This window comes from Lepidochelys kempii, chromosome 2 (genome assembly GCF_965140285.1).
Source record: "Lepidochelys kempii isolate rLepKem1 chromosome 2, rLepKem1.hap1, whole genome shotgun sequence".
NCBI classification, from domain to species: Eukaryota; Metazoa; Chordata; order Testudines; family Cheloniidae; genus Lepidochelys; species Lepidochelys kempii.
Window position 1 is genome coordinate 138,996,270 of NC_136381.1, and position 18,894 is coordinate 139,015,163.

The following is an 18,894-nucleotide window of genomic DNA, read 5'->3' on the forward strand; positions in this document are numbered from 1 at the left end:
CCTCCTCCAGGGTCATGGCTATGGCCATAGTTATGCACAGGGAGTCTTGACTCAATTCTTCTGGGTTCCCTAGGGAGGTACAGAACACTGTTGAAGACCTCCCTTTTGATGAATCCTGTCTCTTTAATCAAAAGACAGATGTATCACTGCTTACCCTCAAAGACTCCAGAGCCACCCTTCACTAGCTGGGCATCTACACTCCAGCCCTGAAGTGCAAATTCCACCGCCAACCTTCCACTCAATTCTACCATCAGAAATTTTATGAGCCTCTGAGGAAACACCAAAAGACACAGAGCTCTCACGTCTTTGCAGGCTTCAATGTTGCAGCTACAACCACCAGCTAAGAGGTATTTCTGATGCAACCCCAAGAGCCAGCAACCACTATGCCAACAACCTCATGATCCTCCCACCCCTTTTGGGGGTCATTTAGCATTTTTTTCCCATACTTGAGTGTGATAACAATGGACAAATGGGTGTTGAACCATCATCCACCATGGCTATACAATCAAGTTTATCATGCTACCTTGTCCAAGACTGCCTTCGCCATCAGGGACCACTCTCATGTCTGTATTCTTGCCCAATAGGCAAACTCCTTATTACAACGAGGAGTGGTAGAATGCATCCCTCTGGAATACTTGACTAACTTCCTGATACCTTAGAAGAAATCCTTGATCTCCAGCATCTCAACTGCTTCATCCAGAAACTCCAGTTTTGTATGGTCACGCTAGCAGTGATTATCCCATCCTTAGAGAAAGGCATGTGGTTTATGAATCTCAATATGAAGGACTCATTTTAACATCAATATCCATCTAGCCCACAGATGTTTCCTGAGATTCACAGTGGGCATCCACCATTTCCAGTACAGAGTGCTCCCCTTCAGGATAGCCACTATTCCCAGAGTCTTCTCCAATTTTTGTCCGTTGCAATGGCCAATGTCAAACATTATGGTATCCTCATATTTCCATATCTTGATGACTGGCTTCTAGCCATACGGTCCAGGCAAGAAGCCCACACATCAGCCTCTGTGTTGCTCAACCTTCTTTCATCCCTTGGAGTCAGTGTCAATGTCGAGAAATCAATTCTAGACCCCACACAGTCTCTGGACTTCATATGGGCTACGGTAAGTTCAGTCACAGCGCGATTATACTTACCAACAGACAGGTTCCAGGCAATGAGAGGCATCATGACTTTTATGTCATGAGCAATCCATATGTACTAGCCAGGACCTGCCTGTCCCTTTTAGCCTACATGGCCTCGTGTACATACGTAACCCTCTTCACACGTCTCCACCTTCACTGCCTTCTGACGTGGCTCCAGTCGGTTTACTCGCCAAACTGCCACTCCATGAATTCCATGCTAACAGTTCCTTCTGTGGTACTATCATCCCTCCAGTGGTGGACAGAGCCACATCGCATTTGTGTGAGAGTTCCCTTTCTTCCCTCCTCCCCAGACAAGATGATTATCACAGACTTATCCCTGGTTGGCTGGGGGGTGCATCTTGATGACCACATGGCTCAAGGAACATGGACTGCCAGGGAATCCAGGATGCACCCTGGAGCGCCGAGTCTTGAGAAGAGCATGACAATCCTTCCTTCCTTTCATCCGCTCCCATAATTTCCTCATCATGTCAGATAACACCAACTTTGTTTCTTACATCAACAAACAGAGCGGCACGAGGTCCCCCATGCTATGCACAGAGGTGATCAATCTTTGGACATGGTGCATCAACCATCAGATCCTCTTATCTGCAGCCTGTCTTCCCAGGGCACAGAATGTACTCACAGACTCACTCAGCAGACATTTTGCAATCGACCATGAATGGGAACTTTGTTTCAATAGTACATTACATCTTCAATCAATGGGGGACCCCAACCAGAGACTTATTTGTGTCACAGGTGAACAGCAAATGCTCAACATACTGCCCTAGGGAAGCCGTTGGCCATTGCTCCTAGGGGGACACTCTCCTATTCCCCTGGTCAGACCAACTCAACTATGCTTTTCCTCCACTACTACTCTTATCTCGGATACTACACAAAACTTGATGAGATAGACGGTGATTCTGATTGCCCCCCACTAGCGCAGATAATTCTTGTTCCCCAACTTTCTCCACATGTCATCATGCTCATGGATTCCCATTTCCATCTGCCCAGATCTGCTGACGCAGTGCAAAGGCAAAATAAGACATCCCAATCCACATGCACTACACCTCAGAACGTGATATCTGGATGGGCATCTGCCTTAGACCAAATATACTCTTCAGCAGTTTGGAACATCCTTTCTAGTAGCAGGAAAGACTCCACCAGACATTGGTACTGGGTCAAGTGGAGATGTTTTTCATCATGGGCTCAACAAAAAGGCACTCCATCAGAATCAGTGGGGATCCTCCTCATAGTGGACTACATGCTGTTGCTAAATTCATCCCTGTCTCGCCCTCAGCTCCTTGAAAGTAAACCTGGCAGCAATCAGCATGTTCCACCCTCCTGTGGAAGGTTTCTCTATCTTCACAAACCAATTAACCGCTAGATTCTGGAAGGGGCTTATCAGAACCATCCCACCTGTCCAACCTGTAGCACCTCAATGGGACTTGTTTTTGTTCTTTCTGTGCTAATGAAGCCCTGCTTTGAGCCTTTAGCATCATATGCCATGTCCCTCCTTTCCATGAAAGTCTCCTTCCTTGTTGCTATTACTTCCACGAGAAGAGTGGATGAACTTGGGGCCATGATGGCAGACCAGCCGCTCAGTTTTCCACTGAGATAAAGTCTCCAAATAATTACATTCTAAATTTTTACCAAAGTTGGTTTCCCAATTTCACATCTGAAACCCATATGCACCTGCAGAGGAACGTCATCTCCATTCTCTCAACATTCAACAAGCTCTGGCCATCTACCTGCAGAGAACGAAACCAATCAGGAAGTCCCTTAGATTATTTATTGCAATAGAAAAGAGACTCCAGGGACAGACTATCTCCACCCAGACAATCTAAATGGACTTTGGGGCGTATTAAACTCTGCTACCAACTGTTGGGCCTACCTCCTCCTACAGGAGTACAAGCTCACTTCATGGGGTCAGGCTTCAACCTCAGTCTCCCTTCAGAATGTGCCACTGACTGACCTATGTAGAGAGGTGGAGAGATGTAGAGAGGTGGAGCCATGTGGAGTTCCCTACACACCATTACACTGCACTATGCCTTTTTACAGGACTCAATGGTGGATGCTTCCTTTGGCATGGCAGTCCTCCACACTACCACTCCATCCTCATCCTCAGACCCTCCTCTGATTTAGGTACTGCTTGTTAATCACCATCAGTGGAATACAATAGGGACCACCACTTGGAAGAAGAGGAGCTTACATACCTGTAACTGGAGGTTCTTTGAGATGTGTGGTCCCTATCTGTATTCCCCATGCCCTGCCGTCCTTTCCCTCTGCTATGGATCTGCTGGATTCGCGGTGGAGAAGGGACTGCAGATGTAGTCGGTCTGCCCTGGCCTTTATTGCTTTGGATGGAAGCACGAGGTGAACCAGGGTGCAGGCACGGACCAACGGATACTACTTTCAAATTCTCCATTTCCAGGTGCATGGCCCATATGTGTAAACCATCAGTGGAATACAGATAAGGACCACACATCTCAAAGAACCTCCAGTTACAGGTAAGTAACTGCCTCTTTTGCTGGCAAAGGGGAAATAATAGTGACAGTCGATCACCTAAAGAGGCTTTGGATCCTGTTCTAAGTAGCTGTGGACCTGAAGGTTTAGTATTCTGTGCGACAAAATTATTTGCTCCAATCCTGTGATCTGGCACACTGCTAGCATGGAGCCTAAGGTGGGAAGAACAGTGTGGCTTTACACTACCTTTGTTCTTGTTGATCCTGGGGGTGGGTAAGAGGCACAACTTAAAGTGGCCTCAGAGCTAAGCTGAACCACTCTGGCCAGGGGTCTCTGCTGTGCAGCAGATCTCCTACCATGGCACTTCCCTCAACCACACTCCTAACATGTTCCCAACGCTGCAGTTGGAAAATGGGGGTGTGTGGATACAAATGTCAAATGTGCAGTTCTTTGGGATCTTTAGATGCCATGCAAGCTACCTACACAGCACTGTAAAACTGGGATGTGTTGAATCTGTAGCAACCTTAGTTATCCCTAGCTCGGATTTCAGGCCATGCTGAGTTGACCAGGAAGGGGTTCAGGCTGTACTGTCAAACTTGGCTGCCCATTTCGTGGGACTCAGGATTATTTGTATGAGTGTATGCAGTCAGGTATAACAGAGTGAGGGCCACTCCTCTGCTTTTATCCTCTGCATCTAGTGATTTCCAACTGAACATCAAACTTGTTCATTTTTTATTTAAAGCCCCTGCAGCCAAATGAATTTTGCTGTGAACCTTGAATGGCCTTGATGTTGGTTTGTAGTAGCCTTGTGTAATTATACTATTAAAATTCTTCAGTTAGTTTCCTAACCTGCAGTTGACTGTATTTGGTTGTCACGTGTAGCCTCAGACAGAGCAGCCTCGTAAATGAAACACTCAGAATAGTTGAAGAGATTTGCCCCAGTCACAGGTCTGATACCCTTCCCAAACATGGATCAGTACTGTGAGGCCTAGGGGCACTTGTCAGAGAGGAAAAAGATAACTTTTTAAAAGAAAAGCCTATATTCGGACAGAGATTGAAGGTCTCTTCTACTTCTGAAACACTTTTTCCAATTTGCTGCTGAGCTTCAGGTCACACAAACTTGTGATGTTCACACTTAAAACTTCCTCTCTTGCTGAATGTGCCCTAAAGACAAGGGCAAACACTTGACTGCAGTGTTGGGTGGCCAGAACCATTCCCCCGTCCCCCCATTTTTAAAGCTGATGAAGTACAATTTCATTGGGCACCTGATGTCTAGTTAACATCAATATTTGAATTTGATAATGCATCTTAGTTTTCGTCCAGTGCTTGTCAGCACTCATATTGAGAATGTAGTAACATGACTGCATTTTCAGTCATCTCCACTCACTTAAAACATTTTAGCAGATTAAATCTTATTATATTTGAAATATTATATTATAGACCTCTGAAACGAGGAGAAACGATGCTTCAAGGCATGTTACTTGTTAATGAATTTAAATATTTTGACTAAAAACTGAGCAAGGACATCAGGATTTGTCCTAAAGCTAAAACAAAACCCCAAACATTACTGTATTCTGCTTTCTCAAAATAGTGTATTCCCATGAATATGAACGAGATGTCAGGTCGATAACTTACATTATGAAAATGCAGGCCATATACCATGGCTTAGGTTCTGATTAAGCAAAGCAGTTAAGTAGTAAGTGCTTAATTTCCAGTGCTTTCCTGAACTGGAACTTTGGTGACTTTAAAAAAGGCTAAAGTCAAAAAATCTTGTGCTTACATTCAAGCAACATGCAAGTAGTTACTGTTTAATTTCTCTCTCTATTCTGAACTTTCATTCAAATACAAGCATTTTAACAAAATAGAAAAAAGCCTGTTGGTGAAGAAACAAATAATTTAGGTAACTAAAGCCCTTTACAAATGGTGATATCGGTGAAATCAGGTCATGCATGTTTCATTGTATTTAGGATTAAATAATTTTATTAACTCTTCAGTTTTGAGAAGTATTGATCTTTATGGAGACAGATGTGCCCACTGATTAAATAATGAAACTTAAGTTCTGTTGCCTTTGACAGATAACTTTAAAAATGTGTTGAGAACTCCAAAATTCCCATACAAAGACATTCACTCTTCAGAAATGTAATGATTAATCAGAAGCAAGTTTGTTGTTTAATACTGAATACCTTAGATTAATATTAGTTTGAACTAGGAGTCTGAGTCTGGGATATAAGCCACCCAGCCAGCGCGATGGCAACATTTGCTGTGAAGGCAGCTCACTTAACACCTCAAGGTGGAGGGGAGCTCAATCTATAACACTCACTGAAGAATTAGTGCTGATGAGCTCTGGAGGGAGCTACATCCAGCCCTCTCATTAGAGAGTCACTTGCCCTGGCACATGGCATTGGAACGGAAGTGGGAGAGTGCCGTTCATAACTTAGGGAAGAGCTTTGGGTTATCTACAGGGTCTTAGAGGTTTCTGGTGAACAGAAGTGGTAGAATTAAACCTAAAATGTACTCTGTCAGCTGAGGGATGCTACCAATCTGACAGTTTAGAGGTGCATTCCTTGCTGTAAATATTATTGATGGGGAGAGGGAAGAGGAGAGGAAGGGGAGAGAAGACTTACAAATGTTGAAGACATAAAGCTTCCCCCTCTTCTTTGTAGTTTAAAAGAGGAGCATTTTCCTGGGGTTGTTTCGTCTCAGCCATTCAGACTGGAGCTCATTTGAGGGTCAGTTTCAAAGCAGAGCTGCAGCTCCTGCTGTTTCCCTCAGCAGGACTCTCAATAAGCGTAATAAGCATGTGTAATATTTTGCCAATTAGAGCTAATATTTGAAGCAGATATTCACACCTTCATTTATGAATGATAGCATTATTCCTGTTGTGATCACTCAACTGAAGTAGATGTCTCAATTTCTATTTTTATTATCTGAAGGTGCTATATATCCGGCTTTGGCAAGGACATTGAAAATAAACAGATGTTTGACTGCAGTTGAAAAAAATTATTTCATCTTTAAAGTTTCCATTAAAGGACAAAAACGTTTGCGCAGAAAAAAAAGTTAGAGAACTACAGTTTGGGAAAAAGCTTCATACACATTGTTAAGTCAAGTTTAACGTGAGTTGGTGGCTGTTAATTTTAAATAAATCTCCAGACTATACAATATTTTTGATAGATTCATAGTTTATCATTATAGATCCACAAACACCACTGCCAAATATAAAAGCAACGTATATAACTTGGAGAGACAATATGTCCCTTTTTAGGATAGAAAACTTAAATTGGAGTATTCCTTGCTGTAAACTGGTCTCACTCTCTGGCAACACAATACCCCCCCGTCTCTACTTCTCAATAGTTTGCACCAAACTACTTTCCACAGATATATACTTGCTTCAACAGTGATATTCCATGTCCCTCTGTGAAATGCACTCTGAATGTGAGGAGCTCTGCTGAACACTGTACTGTTTTCCTGGTGACTTGATTAATATGTTTTTGCAATAGCAAATATGCTGACTGACTTAACCAGTTGGTGTTTGACTTGATGAGTGATTTGTAACCACTGTTCTTGCTAGAGGGTAGTATATGTCTGAGTGAGGCAGATCTATGATTCTTTTGCTGAATAAAGACATATTCAGAGCAACTCCTGTCTGAATCTTCATTTGCAGCAATTTAGCATTACTTTGTTTTGAAATATGATTTTATTCATGTATACTGATACTTATTCATTGCAACATTTTTGCCCATTTTGTACCAGTGTTATCAAAATATGTCCATTGTAACTCAGAATTTTAAATGAATCCATTTCAGTGAAAACACAAAAATTGGGTATATTAAAAGGACAATGTCTAGTTGTTCAAGCCCAAAATTTAACTGTCCTTTTCATTTCTCTGTTACATCTGTACTATGCTCACTGAAACACAGAATAATAAACCTGAAAGTAAACTTGGCATTTGAGTCTTGCAGATGAAGTTTAACTCATATGACAGAGACAATGACATGGTGAGTATTCATCACTTTCCTTTTGGTGTAAAAGCTGTTTTACAATATATAGAAATGTATAAAAATAGAAAACTTGGTTTTTTTTCTTGTGTGCAGCCCTTCCCATAGAGCCTTTTCCTTTCCTCCTCCCCACACCAGCCTCCAAATCGCCATGTGCCAGTAATCCCCACCCCGCAACCGAGGGAAGTCTGGACTTGACTCCCTCAGAATGGAGCCAGGTTAGCACTGCTTCAGAGCTTGAAGTGCTTCTTAGTTACATGTCTCAGGGAAAGTGTATTTTGAGCAGGGCACATATGTTTCTTTTAGTGCGTGTCCAACGGGATGCCTAACTCTGAGGAGAAGAAAGCAGAATCTGAACAGTAAGAAATACACTGGAGACAAACAGAATTCTAAAAAGGTAATAAAGAAGACATGATACACATCAAACTAAAATTAGATAAACTGATTTTTATTGTACATTGTATTGTCTTTTCTGGGAAATGGCCGACAGCTCTGTTAATTTCTGTGTGAATGGGAGGTTGTCATGGAAAAATTATGTTTATTAGACATGGCACAAATTGACGCTTATCTCTGGGCATGTAACAAGGAGGTCAGAGGAGGTCATTCAAGTGTATCCCATAGTGATTGGGAACTTCCTCCTTAATTTCAATCCATGTGCTCTGAGCTTTTGCCAGAAACAGTTGCTTAAATGCAGCAGAAGGCAACTGATTAGAGCAAACAAGTCAGTTTCCAGTGCAACAACAAATCCATGGAGTAGAACAAATCAGCCATAAACAATTCATAAAATTTAATACAGTGGCCCCCCCAAGACACTCTATGGGGTTGCAATACCTGTCACAGACTTAATCTCTGTTTTAGCTTCCCCTTTAATTTCTGTTCAGTGGGGATACTGACCTCAAAGACATGTTCCAGGGAATAAATGGTTAGTGTTTGCAAAGCGCTTTGAAGATGAAAAACCTTAAAATAGTACAAATGTCTCTACTGGACAGTTCAGAGCCCACCTTGTCCACATTGTATTATCTTTTATCTGGGCTATTTTACAAGGCAAGTTGTAGCATTTGGGCAATCAGTAAAAAACCTTTTTCTGCTTATTCTTGCAAGGGAATTGCTATCTGAATTAAGATAAGATAAGAAAAGATGTGGAGAGGAATCAAGTCAATTAAAACGGTGCTGAAAAACAGTGTATTATCAGCCACTTATCTAAACAGTGTTGAGCCTAGAGTGGAGGATTTTAATTCAAAAGAAACTCCTTTACTGCACTACTCTGATGAAATACATCCATTTCTCCTGTTCCCCTCCACTTGCTCCAATAAAGAGAGATTCTACTAACAATCACACAGAGTCCCCATTAATGTTAATAGAAACTATGATCGTGCACTGAGAATATGTTACAGCCAAGATTTTCATTAGTGATTAGTGACTTTGGATACCTCAATTGTTGGGTGTGCAATTTTGAGACACTTTACAGGGGCCTGATTTTCAGAAATTCCTGAGGACCCCCCCCCCTTGTGAAAATCAGGAGCATTTAAGGTATGTCAGACTGGGTACACCACAGACGCCACACATCCACCTCAACGGGACTGGGCTGGCGGTGAGGGGGAACAGCCACACAGCCAGGGAAGGAGATGTTTGATGAGGGACACCAGAGAGCTTCTCCCCCTCCTTGGCACCCATTGGCTAGCTGGGGGTGCTGGGTGCTGATTGGCCAGAATTTCCCAGCTCCAGCTATTTCACATGCCTCAGTGGGTACAGTGGCGAAATGAAGACAGACATATGGATGGATGTTAAACAGCAGGCTGCAACTTTTATTAACTTAAACACAGGGGAGGGGTTGTTACCTGCCCATCACCCATACTCTCATGTAGTTTGCTTTGAAGTAGTCCCAGTGTTGGAGTTACAGGGTCCTACCATATAACCTGTAATTTGGGGTAGGCTCTCCTCAGCCTACCCACCAGGACTGAACTCACTCTTAATCCAATCACCACTACCTCCCCATGAGGCGAATGGAAGGTGCAGAAGGGTTGGGGTGTTGGCCCACAAGTTCTCCCCCTATCCCTTGAGCCCAAGGCCCATCAGCAAAATCCCAGGTCTTTTACCTCTGGAAGCTGTTCACATTATCCTTTTAACCACACTGGAAACCAGTCGGGGGTGGGGGTGGGGGCAGTGACCAGCTTGGATGCTCTCCACAACCATGCTGCCTAGTATCACATTGCTCCTGTACATAACTGTACACTGGTTAAGTTCAATGCCCACTGGCTCCCAAAAGCACCAGCTCACTGACTCTAACAGTGCTAAAGAAGGCAACAACAAATGCCACGCTAAATAAAGTGGCCTCCCTCCTATAGCTGCATACCCATGGTAGAGCTTTTAATCATCCTGTCAGGGTCTCCACTGTTACATGTAATCTGTTGTCCCTCCTGCACCTGCCTTTCCTGGGCCACTCTTTTAAGGGCTTCTGCCCTATGAAGTGCCCATGTGGGTCTGTGAAACTTGACAGCCTACACCAGCAGGAAGGACCCACGAACAGGTAGTATGATATAGAGGAGGGAGCCAACCTATGGCGGGCCAAAGACACCATGTGTCATGCCACCTGATGTTATGGGCTGCTCATGATGAAGTCCTTCCTGTGCCCTAAACTCCATGAACTCTTAAGGCTGGCCTGATAGGCCCTCAGAGTTCATGGGGCAGCCGAATCCTTGACTTGTCCTAGAGCTGTCATAGGGCAAATTTCCAAAGGCATCTCATGCAGATCTTGGCTGGCAAGCGGGATGAGTGCCCAGAATCTGTTGCCTTAGATGGAGCATCGGCAACACCGTTATGCAGTCTTGGGACATGCACAGCATGAAAAAGGATGTTAAATGACAGGCAGCATAAAACCAAGGCCCTCACCCACCTCAAGACCTGAGCAGTTCACTATTTACAATACAGAGCATGGATTTGTTGTTGCACTGGAAACTGACTTGTTTGCTCTAAAAGTTCTTCCACAGAAGTGTGACTGCACCAGTATAGGGGGAAAAAGCCCTCTAGAAAGGTGATGTCCCTATAATGATCTGAACCACCCAGCTTTCTGGCCACCTCTGATCACAGCCCTCACCATGAAAGTAAACTGCAAAGCCCATGTCTCCTGAGGCATTGGACTGTATCTGCAGCTTTGTCTTGAGAAATCAGTGTGAATGCCACTAAAAAGGCCTCTAAGTTCATCCAGAAATCGTTCCCATGCTTATAAATCTTCCTTCATTTCCCTTGGCATTCTGCTAAAGTGGTGAGGTTTTCACACTCCAGTGGAGGCCAGCATCGGATGAGCACAGAATGCCCAGCTGGGCGCCACCGACCACTACACAGAGTTTAGGTGGGTTCAGACTCCTGCCACCTTGTCCCAAGGGAAGGGGGAAGGGACTGAGTCTTCTTCCTGCCCCGTCAGAGCAGATCCTGGAGCAGGCATCTGCAGGCTCATCGGCCTCAACCTTGGCTGAAGCCCCATGAGCCTCTCCTCCCTCCCCCCACCTGAAGCAGAAAGAGGAGCGGGGAGCAGGACACAAGGAGCAGTGCACACCCTCAGCCTCCCTTCCTGTGAGCAGGGGCTGAGTGAGGGGACACCATAACAGACCCAACAGGGCTGCCCAGGGACCCTGGCCCATCCCAGTGACCCTAACGGCACCACGTGACTTCCAGCCTCTTCCCCCCCCCCCCACCGAGCTGAGGGAGGGGGAACAGCGACCTGCACCTGAGACCCAGTGGCCCCATCAGTTTCCCCATGTGGCCCCCCAGCCTTTCCCCACATCAAGAAGGGAGGGCAGGGGAACCAGCATGGAATCCCTCCCTAGAGGGGGAAGGGGTATGAGCCCCGCAGCCAGACAGAGACCCCACCACATGGTGGCAAACCTTTGGCCCTTGAGAGAAGGGCCCCAGAATCCTTTCCTGCCTTCCTCTGCATCCCGAGGATGACTGCTGATTCATAGAACAGTGAGTAACCCCTTTCCTGCTGGAATGGAACTGCAAGAGGCTCCACATGGCCTGTGCTCCAGGTGAAATCCCAACATTGAAAATTTCAACTGATTTGAGGATTCCACTAGATCCCTTTATGTGCGGAGTGGGGAATGATCAGTACTTGCACACATTCTCAAACATGCTACATTTAATATATACAATTACTTTACTATACTAAAGTTAATTTTAAAAGTACACAGACTATTAAAAGGACATCAACCTGAAATGTAATCAATTAAACAAAATTAGTTTGCTGTATTTTCAGGTACTGTGCATGCCATTGAATTCCCCTATAATTAGCTTTACAATCCCACTTTGTTAATTTTTCAGTGTTTGTTTTTCTCACTTGTTGGTTGAAAGACCTGCACAGACAAAAGGAAAAATTGACTGATTATATGTGAAACATTTAAAAAATACTGAACTAACTCTACACAAAGTGCTGTCAAGTGCACAAAATTGAAAAGGCAGAGAAATGCTTTTGAGAGGGTCTTTTTCAAGTACTATTCAGAACAATGGTAGGGAAAAAAATCAGAGGTATGTCTTTAATACATAGAGTCCTTTTAAATACAGGATAATGGATATACTGTATGTTCTACTCCTGGAGGAATTCTGCACCACTGCGCAATGCAGAAATTAATGTTTTTTGCGCATAATTTCCTTTCCCCAACAGAAATGGGCTACAGTGCTGCTGGCTGCTACTAGGGGCTGCTGGACCTGGCAGAGCCCAGCTTGTACATAGACACTGCAAGGGAGGGTAGTAGAGAGTTCCAAGCAGCTGCAGTTCCCCGCACACCTTGAGGGAAGAAAACTCCATACAAGCCTCGCTGGGACCCAGCAACAGGCTTTCTCCTTCTGGATCCCTGGGCGGTAGAGGAAAGGGTGTCTGGGTTGGAGCGGCCATGTCTGGGCTCTGGGAAGGAGAGGAGGGTGTCTGGGCTGGGGGGGCAAGGCTGGCCTCTGGGAGGGTGGGGGAGAGTGTCTGGGCTGGGGGGCAAGGCTGGGCTCTGGGATGGTGGGGGATGGGTGTATGGGATGGGGAGGCCACAACTGGGCTCAGGGGGGAGGGGGTGTGGGTATCTGGGCTAGCGGGGCCCCTATGGCTGGGATTGGGGGAGAGTGAGTTCAGGTGTATTGAGTTGGGAGGACCCTGTGACTGGATTCGGGGGGAGGGGTTGTGGGTGTCTGGCCCCTTGACTGGGCTCTGGGGAGGTTGAGGGGGCAGAGAAACAGGAACTGCGTTGTCATAGAGGTTTCTTTAACTCTCTACGCCTGGGGGAAATTTTGCGTGTGTCTGTATTGTTACAGACATACCTGCTGACAGGTATTTTGAAATAAATTACCAAAATAGTTGAAACTAGCATGATTCTATAGTGTTATTTTGACAAAATTTGCAGAATTTTAAAATATAGTGTGCAGAATTTTTAATTTTTTGGTGCAGAATTCCCCCAGGAGTAATGTTCAGTAGAGCTGCTAGGGAAATGAATTTATTTCCCATGCAAAATTTCCAAATAAACTCACTTTTGGCTCTAAAAACTATTGGGGGTTTTGTTAACAAAACAAAGAAACCCCGGGAGACTGAAAAACACTTTGCATCTGTTTTTGATGGAAAAAACATCTCTCAAATGTCCATTTTGGGGGGGGAAATATCATCCAGTTATAATGTTAAACAAGAATTGGATATTGGAGTTCATGGAAACTTACTGGAACCAGTCATCTCATATGGAGGTCATTGTAACTAGAAACAAAGAATAAATCAAGTGAAAACCAAATCATGATTTCAAAAGGATCAGCAAGTAACAGCAACATATATTTGGGCAACAATCCACATCAGAGCTGTAAATGTGAATTCTAACCTTGTCCTTCAGAAAGCTATTTAAATGTTCAGCTTTTGAGACAGGTCTGAGTTTGAGAGCTCAAACATGTTATCTATATAATAAGTTTCCAGGTTTGTCACTCTGTGGGTATGTCTACACTACGAAATTAGGTCGAATTTATAGAAGTCGGTTTTTTTGAAATCGGTTTTATATATTCGAGTGTGTGTGTCCCCACAGAAAATGCTCTAACTGCATTAAGTGCATTAACTCGGCGGAGCGCTTCCACAGTACCGAGGCAAGCGTCGACTTCCGGAGCGTTGCACTGTGGGTAGCTATCCCACAGTTCCCGCAGTCTCCGCTGCCCATTGGAATTCTGGGTTGATATCCCAATGCCTGATGGGGCTAAAACATTGTCGCGGGTGGTTCTGGGTACATATCGTCAGGACCCCGTTCCCACCCTCCCTCCCCCCGTGAAAGCAAGGGCAGACAATCATTTCGCGCCTTTTTTGTCTGCTGCCAGCCAAAGATGTAAAGGATAGATGGAGTGGGTCAGAACAAGAAATAGACCAGATTTGTTTTGTACTCATTTTCCTCCTCCCCTGTCTAGATCACACTGCAGTCAGTCACAGAGAAGGCGCAGCGAGGTTAATCTAGCCGTGTATCAATCAGAGGCCAGGCTAACCTCCTTGTTCCAATAACAACGATAACTTTGGTGCACCATTTCTTATTGGAACCCTCCGTGCAGTCCTGCCTGAAATACTCCTTGATGTACAGGCACACCCTTTGTTGATTTTAGCTCCCTGAAGCCAACCCTGTAAGCCGTGTCGTCAGTCGCCCCTCCCTCCATCAGAGCAATGGCAGACAATCGTTCCGCGCCTTTTTTCTGTGCGGACGCCATACCAAGGCAAGCATGGAGGCCGCTGAGCTCATTTTGGCAATTAGGAGCACATCAACCACCACACGCATTATCCAGCAGTATATGCAGCACCAGAACATGGCAACGCGATACCGGGCGAGGAGGCGACGTCAGCGCGGTCCCGTGAGTGATCAGGACATGGACACAGATTTCTCTGAAAGCATGGGCCCTGCCAATGCATGCATCATGGTGCTAATGGGGCAGGTTCATGCTGTGGAACGCCGATTCTGGGCTCGGGAAACAAGCACAGACTGGTGGGACCGCATAGTGTTGCAGGTCTGGGACGATTCCCAGTGGCTGCGAAACTTTCGCATGCGTAAGGGCACTTTCATGGAACTTTGTGACTTGCTTTCCCCTGCCCTGAAGCGCATGAATACCAGGATGAGAGCAGCCCTCACAGCTGAGAAGCGAGTGGCGATAGCCCTGTGGAAGCTTGCAACGCCAGACAGCTACCGGTCAGTTGGGAATCAATTTGGAGTGGGCAAATCTACTGTGGGGGCTGCTGTGATGCAAGTAGCTCACGCAATCAAAGATCTGCTGATATCAAGGGTAGTGACCCTGGGAAATGTGCAGGTCATAGTGGATGGCTTTGCTGCAATGGGATTCCCTAACTGTGGTGGGGCTATAGACGGAACCCATATCCCTATCTTGGCACCGGAGCACCAAGCCGGCGAGTACATAAACCGCAAGGGGTACTTTTCGATAGTGCTGCAAGCTCTGGTGGATCACAAGGGATGTTTCACCAACATCAACGTGGGATGGCCGGGAAAGGTGCATGACACTCGCATCTTCAGGAACTCTGGTCTGTTTCAAAAGCTGCAGGAAGGGACTTTCTTCCCAGATCAGAAAGTAACTGTTGGGGATGTTGAAATGCCTATATGTATCCTTGGGGACCCAGCCTACCCCTTAATGCCATGGCTCATGAAGCCGTACACAGGCAGCCTGGACAGTGGTCAGGAGCTGTTCAACTACAGGCTGAGCAAGTGCAGAATGGTGGTAGAATGTGCATTTGGACATTTAAAGGCGCGCTGGCGCAGTTTACTTACTCGCTTAGACCTCAGCGAAACCAATATTCCCACTGTTATTACTGCTTGCTGTGTGCTCCACAATATCTGTGAGAGTAAGGGGGAGACGTTTATGGTGGGGTGGGAGGCTGAGGCAAATCGTCTAGCTGCTGGTTACGCGCAGCCAGACACCAGGGCGGTTAGAAGAGCTCAGGAGGGCGTGGTACGCATCAGAGAAGCTTTGAAAACCAGTTTCATGACTGGCCAGGCTACAGTGTGAAAGTTCTGTTTGTTTCTCCTTGATGAAACCCCCCGCCCCTTGGTTCACTCTACTTCCCTGTAAGCTAACCACCCTCCCCTCCTCCCTTTAATCACCGCTTGCAGAGGCAATAAAGTCATTGCTGCTTCACAGTCATGCATTCGTTATTCATTCATCACACAAATAGGGAGATGACTACCAAGGTATCCCAGGAGGGGTGGTGGAGGAGGGAAGGAAAATGCCACACAGCACTTTAAGCACAGCACTTTAAAAGTTTACAACTTTAAAATTTATTGAATGACAGCCTTCTTTTTTTTGGGCAATCCTCTGTTGTGGAGTGGCTGGTTGGCCGGAGGCCCCCCCACCGCGTTCTTGGGCGTCTGGGTGTGGAGGCTATGGAACTTGGGGAGGAGGGCGGTTGGTTACAGAGGGGCTGCAGTGGCAGTCTGTGCTCCAGCTGCCTTTGCTGCAGCTCAACCATACACTGGAGCATTCTGGTTTGGTCCTGCAGCAGCCTCAGCATTGAATCCTGCCTCCTCTCATCACGCTGCCGCCACATTTGAGCTTCAGCCCTGTCTTCAGCCCGCCACTTACTCTCTTCAGCCCGCCACTTACTCTCTTCAGCCCTCCACCTCTCCTCCCGGTCATTTTGTGCTTTCCTGCACTCTGACATTATTTGCCTCCACGCATTCGTCTGTGCTCTGTCAGTGTGGGAGGACAGCATGAGCTCGGAGAACATTTCATCGCGAGTGCGTTTTTTTTTCTTTCTAAGCTTCACTAGCCTCTGGGAAGGAGAAGATCCTGTGATCATTGAAACACATGCAGCTGGTGGAGAAAAAAAAAGGGACAGCGGTATTTAAAAAGACACATTTTATAAAACAGTCGCTACAGTCTTTCAGGGTAAACCTTGCTGTTAACATTACATACATAGCACATGTGCTTTCGTTACAAGGTCGCATTTTGCCTCCTCCCACCGCGTGACTACCCCCTCAACCTTCCCCCCTCCCTGTGGCTAACAGCGGGGAACATTTCTGTTCAGCCACAGGCAAACAGCCCAGCAGGAATGGGCTATACTGAGTGTCCCTGAAGAAAAGCACCCTATTTCAACCAGGTGACCATGAACTATATCTCACTCTCCTGAGGATAACACAGAGAGAGAAAGAACGGATTTTGGTTGAATGCCAGCAAACATACACTGCAATGCTTTGTTCTACAGTGATTCCCGAGTATGTGTTACTGGCCTGGAGTGATAAAAGTGTCCTACCATGAAGGACGAAATAAGGCTGCCCTCCCCAGAAACCTTTTGCAAAGGCTTTAGGACTACATCTAGGAGAACCGCAAATGCCAGGGCAAAGTAATCCTTTCACATGCTTGCTTTTAAACCATGTATAGCATTTTAAAAGGTACACTCACCAGAGGTCCCTTCTCCGCCTGCTGGGTCCAGGAGGCAGCCTTGGGTGGGTTCGGGGGGTACTGGCTCCAGGTCTAGGGTGAGAAACAGTTCCTGGCTGTCGGGAAAACCGGTTTCTCCGCTTGCTTGCTGTGAGCTATCTACAACCTCCTCCTCCTCCTCATCTTCTTCGTCCCCAAAACCTGCTTCCGTATTGCCTCCATCTCCATTGAAGGAGTCAAACAACACGGCTGGGGTAGTGGTGGCTGAACCCCCTAAAATGGCATGCAGCTCATCATAGAAGCGGCATGTTTGGGGCTCTGACCCAGAGCGGCTGTTCGCCTCTCTGGTTTTCTGGTAGGCTTGCCTCAGCTCCTTCAGTTTCACGCGGCACTGCTTCGGGTCCCTGTTATGGCCTCTGTCCTTCATGCCCTGGGAGATTTTGACAAAGGTTTTGGCATTTCGAAAACTGGAACGGAGTTCTGATAGCACGGATTCCTCTCCCCAAACAGCGATCAGATCCCGTACCTCCCGTTCGGTCCATGCTGGAGCTCTTTTGCGATTCTGGGACTCCATCATGGTCACCTGTGCTGATGAGCTCTGCATGGTCACCTGCAGCTTGCCACGCTGGCCAAACAGGAAATGAGATTCAAAAGTTCGCGGTTCTTTTCCTGTCTACCTGGCCAGTGCATCTGAGTTGAGAGTGCTGTCCAGAGTGGTCAGAATGGAGCACTCTGGGATAGCTCCCGGAGGCCAATACCATCGAATTGTGTCCACAGTACCCCAAATTCGAGCTGGGAACGTCGATTTAAGCGCTAATCCACTTGTCAGGGGTGGAGTAAGGAAATCGATTTTAAGAGCCCTTTAAGTCGAAATAAAGGGCTTCACTGTGTGGACGGGTGCAGGTTTAAATCGATTTAACGTTGCTAAATTCGACCTAAAGTCCTAGTGTAGACCAGGGCTTAGTCACTCTGAAGCTACAATGTCTGAGTCAGTCTGAAGCAATGGTGAGAGCTCTTTATGCTCAGCATATCACCAGGTTGAATCATCACTGGGATTTGCAGTCTGTTACTGTCCAATTTTTAAGTTCTGAGCCATTTTGAGTTTTTTTTTGTTTTACACACATGGCTTTATGAAGTACATTTTGCAACAGCACAGGCTTTCAGCTACTAGTTTCTAATATAGTTGCAGTGTTAAATGATGCTTGAAACCCATACTTCAGCTGAACTAGTTAACTTCTCAGTGGTGCCTGTCAAGCTTATGTGCAAAAACAATCAATTACAATCATAATTACAAGTGTTTTGTATATGGCCAGCTTGTTTGTCAGAGGTTCTGGAGAAGAATGTGGGTATTGATGTTAGGATTTCTGAGCAGAAGACAATTTTCTGGCTCGGGAGGGTGTTTTTTTGAGGATCACTATAATTTTGCTTCCACTTGAGGTGACTTTTGGTATGCCCCCACAGTCAGCAGATACTTGAAATCCGCAGGGCCTGACCCACAACTTATTCTGTCAGATCGCCAGTCTGTGTGACCCTGTGTGTAATGGTTATGCTTCATCTAAGGACTAGGCCTCTTTCAATCCAACTCCTCCTCCCCTCCCCCCACAAACTCGGCCCATATGTGCTTATATATGGGACAAGGAGAATTAATGTCAGAAGTTTTGACTAAAATTCCAATGTAGAATAATTTAGCTGACACCTTGATATAAAGTCACTCATTGCATAACTAGACATTTAATTTCTTTTTATTATTTTCCCTGAGACAGATATAAGTTAAATTAAGTGGACGAACCTCTTTTATTCTGTCGTGGAAAGAAATGGTGGACAAGCGAGGTAACCAAGTAGTAGTTATAGTCCTGAGGGGTAGAGGCAAAGTGAGTGGGAGGAAGGTAGAAGTGTTGGTACTGAAACCCTGAGGGCACATAATC

General features: G+C 45.7%; 2 protein-coding genes across 6 annotated transcripts in view; one reads left to right on the forward strand and one right to left on the reverse strand.

Annotated features, from left to right (window-relative positions):
• DNAH5 (dynein axonemal heavy chain 5) overlaps nt 1-7,232 on the forward strand; it is a 307,171-nt gene extending 299,939 nt beyond the window's left edge. For all 5 annotated transcript variants that reach the window (XM_073332323.2, XM_078851640.1, XM_078851639.1 and 2 more), the window contains one exon: nt 6,536-7,232. In XM_073332323.2, coding sequence (XP_073188424.2) covers nt 6,536-6,596 — 61 coding nt within the window. In that variant the 3' untranslated portion in view covers nt 6,597-7,232. The remainder of the gene's footprint in view (nt 1-6,535) is intronic.
• An 8,628-nt stretch (nt 7,233-15,860) lies between these two features.
• LOC140906136 (uncharacterized) lies at nt 15,861-17,892 on the reverse strand. Its single transcript, XM_073329640.2, has 2 exons — nt 16,991-17,892; nt 15,861-16,402 (listed from the first exon to the last, which is right to left on the reverse strand). Exons 1-2 carry the CDS (start codon nt 17,571-17,573, stop codon nt 15,861-15,863), a joined length of 1,125 nt encoding a protein of 374 aa, XP_073185741.1. The 5' UTR covers nt 17,574-17,892.
• Between the last annotated feature and the right edge of the window lie 1,002 nt (nt 17,893-18,894).

Bases quoted from the DNA above. Each gene is read 5' to 3' on its own strand.
- LOC140906136 (XM_073329640.2), bottom strand. From the start codon at position 17,573: ATGCAGAGCTCATCAGCACAGGTGACCATGATGGAGTCCCAGAATCGC. The intron at 16,403-16,990 runs GTGAGTGTACCT...TTTCTCCACCAG, and splicing joins AGGCGGAGAAGGGACCTCTG to CTGCATGTGTTTCAATGATC.